The 18,783-nt window shown below is 39.6% G+C and overlaps 1 protein-coding gene across 1 annotated transcript in view; it reads right to left on the minus strand.

The window, feature by feature from the left end:
- Positions 1–18,783, minus strand: part of CADPS (Ca++-dependent secretion activator) — a 755,300-nt gene that overhangs the window by 159,173 nt on the left and 577,344 nt on the right. Inside the window, exon 14 of the mRNA XM_006862100.1 lies at positions 15,842–16,029. Within this exon, the coding sequence (XP_006862162.1) occupies positions 15,842–16,029 (188 nt within the window). The remainder of the gene's footprint in view (positions 1–15,841; positions 16,030–18,783) is intronic.

Consider the following 18,783-nt stretch of genomic DNA (forward strand, 5'->3'; position numbering starts at 1 on the left):
GACTGTGTGCTGAAGACCTGGGGGGTTCGGGGGGAAGGATTGCATGGAGGGGATTGTAACCATGGCAATGAGACGATATATGATAGAATGAATGTAAAACTAATGTTCTCCCATGTAAACTATCACATAATTCACAATAAAACATTAAAAACACACACACACACAAATTAAAGAAACTAAAAAAAAAAAAAGCTACTGCAAGAGGTAAGTGGTCCAGGTCTCCAGCTACCCATGCTTTAAAAAGGTGGCATTTGCATTGTTTCTAAGGTGCCATTCCAAGTAGTGCTGTTGCAAAATAAAGAGTAGAAATGCACGGTGTCTCTTTGAAGCCATGCTTTTGTATTTTTCTGGAAACATTTGTGGGTGATTCTATAATTGTCATAGAATTGGCTCTGTACCGTGTTTCTTTCTCAATACTTTCAACACTTAAGGTATCACCAAGGATAAGATAAAAAAAAGGGGTGAAGCTGGGCTTAAGACTTCCAGCTAGAAAATTCCAGACTGAGCCGCATCTTTACTTAGAGCATATGTCTAAGCGCCTGAATCCCTTGCCCACTCATGTCTCCTGACTAGTGTACATTCTGTTCATGTTGTTATTTAGCTTCTCAGTATCCATTTCCTCTTTCTAAAAGCACCTGAATTTTCTCAATTGTTCTATAGGTATTCTTTCTGGGAGGGTAATTCCAGGCGCCAACTCTCTTGCTATTAATGCTGAAGTGGTTCCTTGGATGGGTCTGCCCATCTAAGCTGGATGACGTTGATGGTTATAACTTTATGTCGAGTACATGATGCAAAGATGGAAGGCAAGTGGAATCTGTTCATGCCAGTAGATGTACCCTGACCAGACTGCCTTTCTAGGTCACTAGTTCTCAATCTTTGGCTGTACCCTAAAACCAGGGATTCTGATTCAGTCTGTCTAGGATAGAAATGCAAATTCTCAGTACAGGGTTTTAAACCAGCCCTGCTTAAACCATGTGAAGAACTTTGAAAAGGCCCTATCCTCAAAGCTCTGATTTAATTTGTCTGCAGTGGGGCTATAAAATAAAATTATTTCTTTTAGCTACCAGTTTTATTTTTTTATTGTTGTAAAAATACATGTAACACAACATTTGCAAACTCAAGATTTTTCATGTATACAATTTAGTGACACTAATCGAGCTCTGGTGTGGTGCTGAAGGATAAGCACTGAACAGCAAGAACAGTTTGAAACTCAAGGTCTGTGTTTCAAACCCACCAGCAGCATCTCAGACACTCTCTGTAGGGTCGTAATGGCATTTAACAACAACAACATTGTAGAATGGTGTCCTGGTGGGGCGTCCTGGTGGGGCATCCTGGTGTGGTGCTATGGGATAAAGTACTAGACTGAAAGTTTGGTTCAAACTCATCAGATGCTCTTAGGAAACCCTTTACAGGGTCACTGTGAATCAGAACCAAGCCAAGGGCTCTTAACAACAACAATAACAATGTAGAACAGACACAAGACCGCTAATTGAAAGGTCGATGGTTCAAACTCACCATCTGCTCCTTGGAAACCCTATACAGGGTCATTATGAGTCAGAACTGACTTGATAGAGCTTAACAACAATTATATTAATCATGTTATGTAATCATCATCAATACCAAATTATCACCACTGTCATACACAGAAAGGAAATGCTTGCTAAACAGATCTCCCCCTTTAGCCCCTCCCTTCCACCCCTGGTAATCACTAATAAACTTTCATTCTATACAGTTGCCTCTTCTGGATATGAATGAGATCATACAATACTTTTCCTTTGGGATTGATTTATTCCAGTCAGCAATACTTCGTTCATTCATGTTGTAGCATGTATTGGGACTTCATTTCTCCTTATAAATGAGTAATTATTCAGTGTATGTTTGTACCACACTTTATTTATCCATTCATCTGTTGCTGGACATAGAGATTTTATAAAGTTTCCAAGGTTATTCCAGTGGGCAGTCTAGAACTGAGAACCACTGCTTTGACCCTGCTTTCTAGTCTTCTAGTGTAGTTGTTAAGTACCATTGAGTTAGTGCCAACTCATAGCAACCCTGGATAGGGCTTCTAATTTTGCAGTCCAGCGATTTTAGCCTGCAGTGCCACAACAGGATAAAGCTTCTATAGCTTCTTTGATTCCAGTTTTCCCCTCCTTTACTTTGAGGCTCCCATTATCCTCCCAATCAACTTCTTTTTGCTTACATCATCCAGAGTTTATTATTATTATTTTTAAAGTTTTTATTGTGAATTGAGTGATAGTTTACATGGGAGAACACCTGCTTTACACTCATCATTTCATTGCAACGATTACAATCCCCTCCAGGCATCATCATGCAACAGTATTTGCTTCTATTCCCTCTGTTTGTTTGTGGGGTTTTTTTTGTTTTGTTTTGGGGGGTGGGGAGAATGTGCACAAAAACACTCAGGAATATATATAATCATTTAAACAACCCAAGGGCACATTCTGCAAGCCTGCTTCCTGGCCACCAGCCCACAGCCTTTCTCTTTCCATGAATCTAGAGTCCTCAGTTGCTCGCTCTCTCCTTGTCCTCATCTCTGCCTCCATCTCTGGTATCACTGATTCTCTGGATAGAGTCCCACATTCCACTCATTCTCTTCTCCATTGATGGTCCTAGGATCCTTTGTTCCTGGACTGTAAGATTAACTACTCCCCCCTTTATGTTACAAAACTTCTACCTTTACAACTATAAAAGTCACAATTATTCATGATAATACTCACTATTGAATCATAAGAATCTTATCCCTATCACCTTTTACTAGACCTGTCTAGACAAGATGAAACTATTCAGAGGGAATTCTACCTTCCTCAAATACTCTGAAATTAAACTCTCTCTTGAAAACTTGTAAGCCAGTCACTTTGTTCCTTTATAGCCTTCTCCCCCCCACTTTAGGTAGCCAATGTCTAAGTTGCCTGACCCTATCAACCCTGCATACAGAGTGGATAGATTGACGACTCCTTCCCTCTCAGTTGATATTTTGAGTGATTACATACATAAGTATAGGTCAATTCATCACACTGTAGCAATTTACACTTGGGTTCCTTTATCAAAAAAGTTTTTATCTTCTTCTAGCTGAGTAGTGATCATCAAGCCATCAAAGCTAGGTCAAATGGGTACTATCTGCAAGTTTGGGCATTCTATGCATCTCCCCTCACTTCATATCAGCTGGATGCTTCTCTCTCAGCTCTAGCCCTTCATGGCTTGTCCATGGGCACAGGAGACTCCAGGTCTCACCATAATTTGGACCAACCAGCCCTTTCTCTTCTTTCTTTCATCTCCAGGTCAACAGGGGTTGGAGTTAATTTTTGTTACATTGATCTAATTTAAGTTCATAAAGCACATATCCCTCCTTCCATATCCCCACCCCTAGTTTTAGTAGGGGCACTGATGCCCTTGAATCTAGTTTTAGAAATACACCAATATAAAGGACAAGGAAATGCAGTCCCTAGTCTCTGGTTCCACCTAACTGCACAATGGCTAATGACTCATGTCTTGTATATCATGATCCCAAAAACTTGAGACAATATGCAGGTCAAGTGCAGCCATTTTTGGAGCCTTGCTGAAGACTGGATGCTCTCTCTCACCTACAGGCCATCCGTGGAGCCAGAAGTGGGTCTCTACAGCCATTACAGACTATATTGGATCTGACACAGCGGGCATCTCTGAAACCCACCTTTCAAGTTTTTGGCAAACCATTTTCTCACTGTCTTTCACAAAGTTGACATTTTCAGCAGCATAATAGGAAAGATTTCATGTCGACTGCTCTTCAAGTTCTTGTCACAGCGCTTAGCACCAGTTCTGTCATCTTCAATCTCCTCACGGTCTCCCATCTTGAGCCATGTCACAAATGATAATGCATCTAGAGTTGCATATTTCTTTACTTTTTTTGTCGAATAGAAACTACCACATCCAGCAGCCCATCCTGTGACTTACCGGTTATGCCAATTGTTCTACCGTTTCCCCAAATGCTTCCGACCTACAGCTTATTAATTAATGTCCATTGTATGGCTAACCCAATATGATTAAACACTAGTCTTTAAATGTGAAACATTTTATTTTAATATTAGAAATGATCTAGTCTAAGAATTCCAGCTGTAATGCATTTTTTCTTCTTTTTCTTTTTTGGTGAAATGATCCGTCTTTGGGATCTTTAGATTGTCACCACCCATCCAGGTAAGCATACAGATTCCTAGCATTTAATTATCCTGTTAGCACGGTCTCTACATTATGTTGAAAACTGGCCACAAAATCCTCATTTGAAAGGTTAGATGTCTTTTCAAGAAGGCCAGGTTGCTAAACTAATCCTAAACTTATAATGACAGATGTGTTCTGATACAATATCTATTTGATGAATAAGTGCAGAAGGCAGGTATAAAAAGAAATGTATGAATTCAACAAGAGAGGAAAGAGTCCCTGGTCCGTTTTTCTGCAGACAGCCAGCTTTAAGCCTCCAATCACCACCAACAAGGGATAAAACTCCAGCTGAAGAGAGAATATAGTTTCATATCCAAATGCAAATGTCCACATATGCTGGTACAGGCACTGTAAACATGATATATTCTCTCTCTCCAAATGGATGTATGCCGGCAGACCACATTATGGATCCATGAAAATGTCCTTAAACAAGCAGGATAACTGAATCTTCCTTCCTACTAAATTGTTCCAGCCCAGAAACATGGTAACAAGAGCTTAAAGGGACAGAGTGGGACAGAAGATTTTAGTAGATGCTTCTTGTAACGAATGCTACCTAAATAAAACATTTAGACCAAACATTTTCTCTTAAACACTTTAAAAAAAAATTGATTTTTCTTTGTTGTTATTGTCTTGTGCCATCAAGTTGGGTCTGGCCCATAGCGACCCTGTATAGGGTTTCCAAGGAGCAGCTGGTGAGCTTGAACAGCCAAACTTGCAGTTCAAACAGCTTTGCCACCAACCTTGCAGTTCAAACGGCTTTGCCAGACTGCAAGGCCATACAAAGCCATTTGAATTGCAAGGTTGGCAGTTCAAGCTACTCCTCGGAAACCCTATACAGGGTCACTATGGGTCGGACCCGACTCGATGGCACATGACAACAACAACAAAGAGAAATCAATAATAATAATTAAAAAAAGTGTTTAAGAGAAAATGTTTGGTCTAAATGTTTTATTTGATTTCTCTAAGTACCTCTTTTTCCTTACAAGTTTTAGAATTGTTCGCTGAATTTAATTGTAGCCTGAATTTTTTTCTTTGTCTTTTTCATGTGATTAATAACCATGAATTCAAGATAGCACCACAGCTTCACCCTTCTAAAGGAGACATCCCTGCTTGTTCATCTGGATGGCTTCTAGAATGTCTAGGTCAATTATATATTATAATAAGGGCTCTCATCTACCTTGGTCACTGCTTCATTATGAAAGCCCAACCTATCACTTTCCTCTGTCTCTCTGCAGCCTGTGCCCTTTTCTCATTATGCCCTGATGCCCTGGGGGTCAGACATGCTGCTCAAACAAATATATGAAAGTGTCTGTTTCAAAAAAATTACAGTAGGAATCACCAACATATAGTTTCTAAAGTGTTCACTTCACAAAGAGTAATACAAGAAGCAACAACACAGTTTTTAACAGCACTGCAAATGTGTAGCTTCTTGGGATCCACTGGTAGTCACTTTCAAGGTGAGGCTTGGAAAGGGCTGAAATAGGATTTTCCGACTTGCTTACTGTTTTCCTAAACATGCAGTTATAACTCAGCAATATTACTGAGTGTCCCGCAGTCTGTTATAAGAACGGGAATGGTTAAGAAGTCTCTCCATAGCGAACGGATTATGGATGTTATTGGCACAGAGACATTAATCAAAGTGGCCTATGTTTAGTCCAGGTACCGAATGATGCAAGGACCCAGTTTATGATAAGAAACAATGTATTAAACGTGTGGTGCTCTAGAATAAGCAGTGGACCCGAGGTTGGTTTGACCACAAGAGTCACTGAGTTGGACCAACACAATGGCACTTAACAACAATAATATGCATGAAAGGAAAGCGCATATTTTTCCCATAGGAGAAGTCCATCAGGTTCCATAATTTGATACTACAATAGATTTTTGTCTTCAAGGAGTAAGATGGGATTCTTTATTTCTGGACAAATGGAGGCAAGTAGATTTTAGATTATACCCTGGAGACTTGATGTATAGACTTCTAAAAGTTCAGACCAATAATATATGATGGGGCTTTTTGGTATCATACTATCCTGAAAGGGGAGTGACATCTAAAAATATGTTTGTGTGTTGTTTTTGTTTTGCACTAATGAATTCTATGACCACAGAATCATGATACATTCCTGGAATTTTAGAAGAAAAAAGCACTGCTGTGGAAAGGAAAGACTGTACCAATAGGCTAGATAAAACTCATTACATTTCAGAAGTCGTATATCTGCTCTTCTCCTGGGGACAAGTTCCCTTTTGGAAGAGAGTTATGTGGGTTGAAAAGTAAGAAAATTTCTCCGTGGACATCCAGGAGTCCTACATTTACCTGAAAAGTATTTGCACTCTCTCCTTCTCTTACCCCCTATTAGGGAAAACTGGTTATTATTTTTTTAAATATTATTTTATTGTATTTTCAGTGGAAGTGTTCAGCAAAAAAATGTATAAAAAATTTTATACACATATTGTTCAATGCCAATGACTACATTGTATCAGTAGTCTCATTATTTCTAACCTAGTCGTTCTGGTCCCATTAACCTAGGCTGAGTCCCTGCAAACTTCTTGTCTGTTCTTTAAAGTATGTATTATTGTTGTTAAGTGCTATCTAGTCACTTTTGACTCACAGAAACCCTGTGTAGGGTTTCCAAGAACATCTGGTGAGTTTGAACTGCCAACTTTATGGTTAGCAGTCCAGTGCTTATCCTATAACATCACAACAGGACTCCTTTGGTCTCATACAAATAGTTTTATAAAAGAGCTCAGAACTCAAGAGTGACACTCATTGTTTTACAGGCTAACCTGGTATTTAGCTAAAAGGTGAATTGATGGGATAGTGCCAATCCAAGGCTTAAAGAATATTTCAGAGGTTCCTCCTGTCTCAGTGGTTCCAGTAAGTCTGGAGTTTTGAAAATTAAGCTGATTCTTGAGACTTTAGAGAACATAGTCCAATCAGATGCAAGACCAACACCTACTTAGAACTGGAAGGTTAAACCTTGATACACTCATTTCCACAAGGTCTGTGATGCCATGTGTCAGGGTCTAACAAGACCAAGAATGTATGTGTGGACCACTGTCATCCCCCATCCATGTATACCTGCTACATAAAATGCTATATTCACATGTCAGTTAAACACTTATCTCTGATACACAGCTGTGTATGCTTTCTCCTTGTGGGAGGGAGAATTACACAACACCATGCATAATAAGGAGCTCTGGTAGCATAGTGGTTACGAATCGGGCTGCGAACCGCAAGGTCAGCAGTTTGAAACTACCAGCTGTTCTGCGGGAGAAAGATGAGGCTTTCTGCTCCCGTAAAGATTTACAGCCTCGGAAACCCTGTACAGGGTCGCTATGAGTCGGAATCGACTCGACGGCACTTAAAAACAACAACAACAACAACAGGCATAATATATCATAATGTGTGTATGTGAGAGAGAGACAAAGGCAGGGAGGGAGGAAGAGAGAAAGAACCAGGAGAGGGAGGAGAGTTTGGAATGAAAAGCATATATATGTGCAAAATTACTCAATTACTGCTAAATGAATTTAGGCATTCACAAAGAAAGAAATTAAAACAAAACAAAAACAATATGAGGCATGGACTGGGCATAGGGGCACTGGATGCAAGGATAGGGTCCATATGGCAATGAGAGCAGTCCAGGGGAGGAAAAAAAAAAAAAGGAAACTTTAACTATGATCGTGGCATTGGAGAAAGAAAAAGGGATAGATTTGAAAGATGCTTCAAAGCATTGGCAGTTTGCCAAAAGTGACATCAAGTGAGTTCTGACTCATAGAGACCCCTTATAGGGTTTCTGATGAGCAGTTGGTGGCTTTGAACCACTGACCTTGGGGTTCGCAGTCCAATGCTTCTCCTATAGTACCATACCAGGATTGGCAGGGCATGGTAATTAAATAGGTGAAATGGGCTGAGGGGGATGGAAGAATCAAGAATGACTTCCCAGGTTTTGTCTTGGGATACTGGGTGATGGGACCATACACTGACTTTGGGACTCTGATGGAGGAGCAGCAGGGAAAAGTAAATTCTATTTGGTCATTCAATTACTCGAATCAGTTACACAAAGATCATATGCTTCCTCTGCACATAGGCAACACTTTGGCTCCAAATTCATTTCCCCCAAAGTGTGCTTGGACACATTTTTCGAGATTTTTAGGATCCATGCCCTCTTATATCTGCTTGCAGACTCATTAATCTATGCAGCTTACTTTGGATTGGAGAGGTTGACATTATGGATTTGCTAACTGCTGATACAATGTACTTTCCATGCAGGCCATATGTGAAGAACGGCACTGGCATTCAAGAAATGTTAAATAATAATGTAAATGAGAAAAGTTTCCAACCCAATAATAATGGGATCCAAGGAACACTGACGCAACGTGCAATCATCGGAGCTGTTTGACTGCCTTGTCGCTGTGAGACAGTGACCAAAGTGATGCTAATCTAAATGTCAGGGAGAAAGAACACTGAAAATATTACGGTGGAAATTAGGAGCTGATTTAAAAATTAGAAGACGAAGTGATTTACATCTGTGGATTTGATGATCGCCAAATGCAACCAGCTGAACATACTTATATTATCCTTTTATTTCCTTCTCCCTTTTCAGAAAAGAGGTTCCGTTTTAAAATGCTGGTCTTAACTAATGCTCCTTTCATAAGTGGTTTTCAAACTTTGCTACATATTAGAAATTTCTGAGTTCATTTTAAATTGATGATGTTTAGGATACTGTTGTAATTGTTGTTAAGTACTGTCAACTCGGTTCTGACTCCAAGGAGCAGCTGGTGGGTTTGAAATGCCAACCTTGTGGTTCACAATCCCGTACTGATCCTACAGCACTATATGAGAATACACGCTGATTAATTAAATCATAATCTATGCAGGTAGGGCGTGGTGGCGGTTATGTATTGTGGAGTCAGTTCCGATTCATAGCGACCCTGTATAAGGCTTCCTAAGCTGTAAATCTTTATAGCAGCAGAAACTCTCATCTTTCTCCCATGGAACTGCTGGTAATTTCCAACTGCTGACTGTGAAATTAGGAGCCTGACTCATAACCATAGGTAGGGCTTAAGCATCAACATTTTTTGGTAGTTCTGATGTGAGCCAAGTTTGAAACACAAGGCCTCTAGTAAACGTGATCTGATGATACCTTAAAAATGCTTATTTAGAAATTATTAGAAGTGCAGATAAATGCCTGGGTGCCATTTAAATCTTGCTGCATCAAATTATTTGAGGTTGGGACTCAGTTGTTGTTAGATGACATTGAGTCAGCTCTGACTCACAGTGACCCAGTATAAGGCTTCTGAAGAGCAGCTGGTAGATTTAAATCACTGACCTTGTAGCAGTCTAGTGCTTATCTTACAGCACCACACCAGGACTCCAGTACTCTGCATTAAAACCAATGAACTAAACAAACAAAAAAACTCCCTATATCATTATATGCACACTGGAAAAACACCGCACCATGGAAAATCAGTGGTGGCAGTGGTTAATTTAAACCTTTAGACACAAGGTAATTGTGCAAACATGAAACAAGTAAATGATCCCAGCAAAAAGGATAAATTTCAGTCCATATCCTGGGAAGCTGGTTTAAAACAGGGTTTTCAACCTTGGTACTAATGACATTTTGGGCTGGGTAATTCTTGTTGCAGAGACTATCTAGTGCGATGTAGAATGTTTAGCAACATCCTTGATCTGTACCCACTAGATGCCAAAAGCACTACTGCTACACATTTGTGACAATCAAAAATGTTTCCAGACTTCGCCAAATGTCCTTTGAGTGTGTGTGTGCCTAGATCATCTTTGGTTGAGGACCATTGTTCTAAAAGAAGACAATGAAATAAACGATTCAATATCTTTCAGTGCTTGGAATTACCAATAGTAAACATCTTCCTGTTATACCAAATCTATCTGTTTGAATAGAATGTTTTGGATTTATGTAGCTTTTCACAGAGATGCAACCCAGGCTTCCAAGGTAGATGAGAGGAACTCAGTCATAAGCACCTGAGCTGTTACTAAAGATTTCTAGTTGCAGTAGGGTAGGGCTCTGCTTGTTTATAGTGTTGGGGACTGCTATGTTTATAGTGTTGTTGAGTAGCTTATTTAATCTGAAACTGGCTGCAAAATGACAAGAGAATGGGCTCTATTGCTCTGCCAAATTTAGTTAAAGGATATTGGTTTATATGAGTCATGAACTCCTTAATCTGGGTCAATTAATAGATAATATCTCCATATGCAAATAGTGTTCCTGTGGGTGAAAGAGTTTAGGAAAATAGTTTTCCCAGTATCAAAAACATTGTTAATAGTGTTCAAAGGAGGCTCTCCTCTTAAGTGACCTAAATTCTTTGTAGATTTTGGTGTTCTTCACACAACCAAAGTTACCAAATGAGCCAAATTGATTTTGGACATCTTCAGGCCCCAAATGGACAAGTGTTTAAAAAATTGAATCAAGCAACTACTATAGCATCTCACCTGGAAATGATGAAACATCTAACTAATGGCTGAATCTGGCATCCCACACTATATACATGAGTTAATGGTGGGACTTCAGTAGGACAGTATGGTTACAAGTACAAATGAAGTTAGAACATCCATGTTTGAATCAGGCTTAAACATGTTGGTTGTGGGACTTCAGACAAGTGACTGAACTTCTTTGAACCTCAAGCTCTTCATCAGATTAATGAGTATAATACTTACCTCACAGAAATATAATAAGAATAAAATGAGGAAATGTATGTAAACAGCACTTCATACAGCTCCTGGCATATAGCAAGCACTTTAACACTGTAGCAACTAGAGGTTCAAGGGATATTACATATATTATAATTCAACTTGCTTATTTTTTCCGATGAGAAAAGTAAGACACAGGGAAGAGATATGATGAATTCCTGGTGTGGCACCATATAATAAGCGCTACACCTCAAGGTCAGTTTGAATTGCAAGGTGGGTGGTTCTCTACATAGGGTTGCTCCTTGGAAACTATACAGGGTCGTGATGAGTCAGAACCAACTTGACGGCACTTAACAATACCACATGTTTATGCAGAACAGCCTAAAAGTCATATCTTTAGAATCTAATTACAGTACTGATGTCGTGAACAGAGGATGGGCTTTGCCACTTCATAATACAGACACTCAGTTCCATCAGCTGCAAAATGTATGTAAACATAGCTAACCAGAATATATCATATCTAATGAGATAAAGTGTTTGGATACACTTTGTAAACTGCAGGATGTAACTGATACTCATTAAAAACATACAATGCAGATATACATGTTGGAACACAGATAAGCCTTTCAAAGTACCATTTGAGATCCTTTTGGGTAATCTGTCATGGCACAAGGAAAGTGAGTGTGTTGCCTTTTAACAGCGGCCCTTTGCTCTCTGCTGGGTGTTGATAAGCCTGCATTCCTAGAGCAGCACCTTGGACAGCAGCCAGGGAGGCATCCTCTCTGACAGCCTGTCATTCTGTCAGATCTGACCTTCAGGCATCTCCAACATTCTCCATGCACGTTCTTACTGTCTGCAAGCTACTATTGCCTCATAGGCTGACTCTCACAGAAAAACCCAAACCCAAACTCCATTTCATTTCCATACTTAGATAGAGCAGGTTCAGGAGATGGGCGGGCACATGAAATCAGTTTTCTTTGGCCTTCACTACTGAGCCTACGTATACTGATTGATAGCCTCCCACATTCTCTAGGAAGTGAAAGTTGGCATTTTCCTCTACTCTCTCTATGAGTGAACTGTATACATTTCAAGACTTAGAAATAAATTCATATTGAAGCATAAAGCACACATGCTTGCAAACTTTGTGTAGTTTGTCAATGCCAGGGTCATAACATCAGTTAAAAAATCACCAAAAACAAAACCTTAAAATGCCAGTGTTAATATAGGGAAGGCAAAGAAGTATACAATGACAACACTAAAGATAATTAATATATATAATTTAGAATGGAAAAAGCCACCTATTTGCCAATTTATGCAGCCCTAAAAGATGCAGGCACCAAAATAGAATAAACATAATTTTAGAATTTATAATATATATTTTAAGGGTGACATCATTATACAAAGCCTCATTTTATAGCCATATATAGACTAAGTGCTATAGGATAAGCATTGGACTGCAAACCACAAGGTTGGTGGTTCAAACTCACCAGCGATTTCTTGGAAATTTTGTACAGGGTTGCTATGAGTCAGAATCTACTAAATGGCACTTAACAACAGCAAGAGCCATTAATTTAGTGATCAGTTGCATTTTGTACCTTTGTTATAAAAAATTATTTGCAGATGGATTTCTTTTCATGAGACGTGTGTAACTGAGGGAGGTATGCTGAGAACTAAAGGTGGTATTAGGAATGTATATCTTGTAACGGTTGCCATTGAGTCAAATCTGACTCATGACGATCCCATGCATGTCAGAGTATAACTGTGTACCATAGGCTTTTCAATGGCTGACTTTTTTGGAAATCGATAGCCAGGCCTTTCTTTTGAGTTCCTGCTGGTGGACTTGGGCTCTCAACCTTTTGGTCAGGTGAACATGTTAGCTATTTATACCACCTAAGACTGCCTATAAATATATGTTATTGTTGTTGCTGAGTCCGTCAAGTCAGTTCTGACCCATAGCAACCCTGTATTGGATTTCCGAGGAGCAGCTGGTGAGCTTGAACCACCAATCTTGTGGTTCAAACCGACTTTGCAGTCCAGCACATTAACCCACAGTGCCATACAGGGTCCTTTTTATGCCAATCTGTTCTGTGTGTTCCTTAAACATAATTTAGAAAGTGTAGCGCATGGGTTGCTTATTACGAACAACTTGGTAAGGCACTAGACCCCTAATAAAATGACACTGCAAAGCAATCTGACTCATGATTCTGTTTACATATTCCTCAATTAGTCTTTTTCAATATGAACATGTTTTTAAAGTCATTAAACACCTGACTCAAATTCAGTCCCAATACTCTGCATTTTTGCCCATCCCAAGGATTTAAAAAACAACAACAACAACAACACCAAAGCTTTGAAAAGTTTAAAGGAACAGAGGTTTCAGTCATAGACAAGGCTTGCTTCTTTTAAAGGAGGAGCTGGTGGGAAAGACCACAGACATTGCAAAACACAAGCTAATACACACAGAATGTCTTACCTCTTGGGCTCTGGATTTGTCTGGGTTGTAAAATCTTTTCTTTTTTTGGACTCCTTTTTGATATTTTTTTTAGCCTCTGGTTCAGATGGGGAGGGAATTTTGCTCCCTTCTGGGTCTGTATTTGGTGGCAATCCACTAAGGTACACATGCATTTGTTGACTTTGCAGTGGGGTGGTCACATAGGGCATGCACAGAGTGTGGCCAACCACAGGAGAATCAAGTACACACATGCATGCACAAACAAAAGAAAGAAAAAAGAAGGATGTATCATAAAGCAAGAGCAAACGCATTCAAACTAATATAATAAGCAAAAAAAAAAAAAAAAAAAAAAGATGCAAACTTGCATAAGGAAAATCAGAACTGAAAAGAAAATAAGAAATCCAAAACTGTTTCCATGACAAGATGTATAAACCTAACTGTGAATCAAGTGGCAGTCTTACAATATGAAATCCAGACAATGTGTATCATAATTCATGATGATGTTTACCAGGGGGTTTACAAAAACACTTCATTATTTTATAACACTTTCTTATTCAGTAACATATGTAGAATACAGTGTGACAACCCAGAGAATATAATGCAACTTCTCTCCCTCTCTCTCCCTTAAAAGAATTCAGTCCAAGAGGCTGTAACAGATAGTCATCAAAGTGTACATATTTACAAAAAGCAGAATTATGCATAGATACCTCCCAGGTATCAGAGTTTTCATGGGTACCTTTTATGCAAACAAAAGATCATGTGCTGGGCTAGCAAATCTTATAACAATGGAAGGTGAGGATAACCTTGTTGGCTGTTAAATATTCAAAGCTACAGTGCTACTGTTATCTAGCTCTAAATGTTCAAGATGCATTTCATAAAAACTACCAGCTTTAGAGAGAGGAAGAGCACAGAACAAACCCCACAGACATTGCCGAGTTACATAGCTTGCAGAGATGAAGATAACTGACAAAGTTTTGATTTAAAATAGATGTAGTAAATTCTGGTTCTCTCACATGTGAAATTCTTCAGGGCAGCAGTTTTTGCATCTGTGGCTGGGTTCCTGAAGTCTCTAAGCTTTTTATTTTTCCTAGATGCTGGCTGGAGTGCCCTGGGATAACCTAGGTTTGCCTTTATTCTAGTATGAGACTACATACACTGGGACAGTAAGCTGGCGGTGGCAGTAAGGAAATTTATTCCATGTCTTCAGAGCCAAATGGCAGTATTCTTAGATGATTCGCTGATTTGCATTATTCAGAACATCGACCTTTTCCTCCAGGAACTGGGGAAGGTCTATAGAAAGAGACCACTTAGTGTGGAGTCAGGGGACTTAACTTTCTTGCCTTGACTATGATATCTATAAAAGGAGGGGGTTAGATTTGACTGGGAACTCCAAAGTTGTCCCCTGTTCTTTGATTGAATTTTAAGTGTTTTCATCATCTTTGCCTTCCAGATTCACTGAGCCTGTCTCAGCTCTTGGAATGTGCTGGACTCCCTCCCGCTGCAGGGCCTTTGTACATGCTGTTCCCTTTGCCTGGAACCACTCAACTCCTACACATGCCTCATTTCTTACCTCAAGCATCACTTCCTCAGGGAGGCACACCCTGACATCCTGCCACCCTATCTGAGTCATGTTCCTTTGTTAAATGCCATTATGGGACTTGATTCTTTCTCCTCAGAGTAGCACTGTGTATATGACTCTGCGCTCCTCAGGTGCCTAGTTTGTTTTGCTCACCATATATGCTGAATGCACTCCAGATGACGTGACACTTGCTGTGAAGTGCCTCTGAGCAGGTTCTGACTAATAGAGACCCTGTGTAGGGCTTCCAAGGAGTGTCTGGTGAGTTTGAATGACCAACCTTGCATTTGACAGTCTAGTGCTTATCCTACAGCACCACACTAGTAACCTGACACATTACTGTAGTTGTTAAGTGCTGTTGAGGTGGTTCCAACTCATAGCAACCCCATATAGGGTTTCTGAGGAGTGGCTGGTGAGTTTGAACTGCTGACCTTGTGGTCCAAACCAACCTTATGGTCAAGTGCTTAATCTACAGCACCAAACCAGGACTGACTCTTTAGTCATAATTCATTGTTTGCAGAATGAATGGCTGAATTGATGGAAAAAATGAAACCAAATATTTATTAAGTTCTTGCCATGCTCCAAGCACTGTGCTGTCTTTTACATCCACTTGTTTCCTTTCAACACCACAAAGACCCTATCATTATCCTCATTTTGAGAATACTGTGGTACATGGAATTTAATCAACAACCAAAGTGAAAACTAATAAATGGAGGAGCTCTGCATGGAACCCCGATTTGTCTAACTTCAGAGACTGTACTAGAAGTGACCTTTGCCATTTCTTTTAAATCTCTCGAACAGATAAAAATGAAGTTAGATGTTTGTATTTATGTCTCTTGTGTGTATGTGTGGTACTTAGGGAATGGGGATGAATGATCCTAAAAACAAGACCAGTTAGAAACCATTGCCCATGATTGTGAAATGTCTCTGGATACATGCTTACCTGTTCCCGTGGACGTGGGATGCACAGAATGCAAAGCTATAGTGGAGGAGGGTGGGATCAATCATGGCGCCATTTTCTGCCCGCTCAAGCAAGTCTCTGAGGTAGCAAAGATGTCGGTGACATCCTCGGACTCCGTTTCGGGCGCAGTACTCATCTAGGACAAACACCTGGCCAGGACTGAACCAGCCCTGTTTGGGAAATAAAGGAGAGACTTTCTTTTAAATACAGGTTGCTTTCTAGAGGGCTGCTAGAGTTGAGTTTAGTTGGAGAACGGTATTAAAAAAAAACTGCAAATGCTAATATGCACTAATTTGCCTAATAAGTGCCAGCTATTATGCTAAACACATTATGTACATGGTCTGGCTTAATCTGCATAACAGCCAGATAAAGTAGGCACTATAGTAATTCCTGTTTTATGGGTGGCAACATTGAGCTTGGAGAAGACATAGAATTTCCCCAGTATCTCAGAGCTACTAAGTGGTGGAATCTGGATCAGTCAGTAGGATGATTCTAGAAACTGAGTGACACACTGCTGTAACACTGGACCATTTTTCTTAAAAAGAGTATTTTTGGGTGGGTGGGGCAAAGTATTGGCTACCAACAAAAGAAAATAGTATCATTAAGGTCTTACATTTGTACTGTGCTTTACACTAGATGAAGAATTTTCCGTAGAACCTTGCGGGGTTCTTGTTGTTATGGGCCATGGAGTCAGTTCCAACTCATAGTGACCCTGTACAGGGTTTTGGAGGCTGTAAACCTTTACGGGAGCAGAAACCTCATCTTTCTCCCATGAAAGAGCTGGTAGCTTCTAACTGCTGACCCTGAGGTTAGCAGCCTGATTTGTAACCACTATGCTACCAGAGAGGCAGATTTATCTTCATTTTATAGATGAGGAAGTAGAATTCAAAGCCAGTAAGTGACTCACAGATATCTTAAACAGAGGCAAGATCAAACTCAGCTCTGTGTTACTTCACGTCCTCTGCTTTCTTTACTCCAAAGAATGAAGAAATAGAGCGCCTAGTCTATATACAAGCCAATGCAAAAACCAAATCCATTATCATTTAGTGGATTCAGACTCATAGTAACCCTACAGGATAGAGTAGGACTGGTCCCATAGGGTTTGCAAAGCTATAATCTAAGAAGCTCTGGTAGCATAGTGGTTACGAATCAGGCTGTGAACCGCAAGGTCAGCAGTTCGAAACTACCAGCTGTTCTGCAGGAGAAAGATGAAGCTTTCTGCTTCTGTAAAGATTTACAGCCTCAGAATCCCTGTACAGGGTTGCTATGAGTCGGAACCGACTCCACAGCACATAACCACTACCACCAATCTTTATGGAAGCAGACTACCATATCTCTTCCCCACAGAGTGACTAGTGGGTTCAAACTGCTGATATTTTAGTTAGTAGCCTAGTGCTTAACCACTGCACCACCACATGTCAGAGCTTCACACATCCTTTCATTTCAGAAAAGAGTCTTTTTACTCTAAAATGAGAATATCACCATAATTCTCCAAAGAGAAAAGTACGACTTAGTTCTCAAGTTGTAAATCAGATACGATTCAATTAAACTGAAGACCTGTTTATGCCTTGTTTTGCTTTATATTTGTCTTAACAATGAATATGTTTTCTTGTTATTTATATGCTTGTTACAGGACCATCCCAATCTCTGCTGTAAAAGAGAACCCGGGTGGTATTTCCAATTCAGAGTGGAATGGGTGGCATGATGAGATAGAAATTGTCACCTCTATTATTCGCTTAAGAAAATAAACCACGGCCTAACCAAACTGAAAGAGATGTTCAGAAAGGCCCAATCATTTGTCACTCAAGGTCATCCACGAGAAGAAAGGCCCAATCATTTGTCACTTAAGGTCACCGTTGGGAACAACTTGAAATTAAATCGTGTCTTTTCGTGTCAGAGACTGTCAGAAGCAAAAAAGGGTCTTCTGCATGCCAGAAATTTGAAGCTGTTTGAAATATAATTTTAATTTCGCTTTGAGGGTCTTCTCTGAATAGTCTTTTGAATATTGGTCCATCTTGGGAGAGAAAAGGCAAAAGGAGAAAATGGCTGGGGGACAGGTAAAGGCCACAGAAGAGCAATGAGGGAAGACTTTACAACAGTCTAATCTCTTATTAGGGACCTGGGGAATCTGCAATTGACAACATGCAGCTCAGCGATGCATCCAAGGAAAGACGGCATCTTTCCTATTTCAAATGATAAGTTACTGCAGAGGGCGGGAGAGTAGTCGAGGCAGTGGGCTGCCCCTATAGGCAACTTCTTTGCCACCCCATCTGCTACCCCAAATGCTAAATCTTAGAAACAACACTGCTGTGAAAGATTAAAATATATTTTCTACGACTCAGATGACACCAAGTCTTTTGTAGATGCCAAAATAGCTGCTTTGAAAAGAGTTGAAGAAATATCAATTAGGAACTCAGTCGAAGACACAGAAAAATTTATGTATCCCTGCTGGTCGGTCTCCAAAACCAACTGAAAAAAAGATTGTAATAATGAGAAAATGGAATATATAGAAGAAGGAGATGAGATCCTTTTAATGTCTGCTGTTTTCTGAAAATTTGGGGCAATGACTAATAGAGATAGGTACACAAATGGGGAAAGAAGCAATTTTATGCTATTCATTCATAATTAATTTTGGATTTTGTACCCTTTTTTTTTTTTAGACGATACGTAACTAGTAGTAACAGACTTGAAGATTTTGCTGTTAGTTTAATTTTTAGAGAGTATTTGTTAACTTTCTTTAGTGGTGTATTTAAAACAAAAGAAAACTGTTTTTAAAAATGATTCTAAAAAACTGTCAATATAATGCCCCTCAAAAAACTCCTCAAGAAAATAAGAATTACACATAAAAGAGAATGAGTTAAACCCGGAGATATTTCCTTACAAGTGTCACAAATGCAGTTTATAATTATACAAATAATCACATA

Source organism: Chrysochloris asiatica, unplaced genomic scaffold (assembly GCF_000296735.1).
Source record: "Chrysochloris asiatica unplaced genomic scaffold, ChrAsi1.0 scaffold00046, whole genome shotgun sequence".
Lineage (NCBI taxonomy): Eukaryota > Metazoa > Chordata > Mammalia > Afrosoricida > Chrysochloridae > Chrysochloris > Chrysochloris asiatica.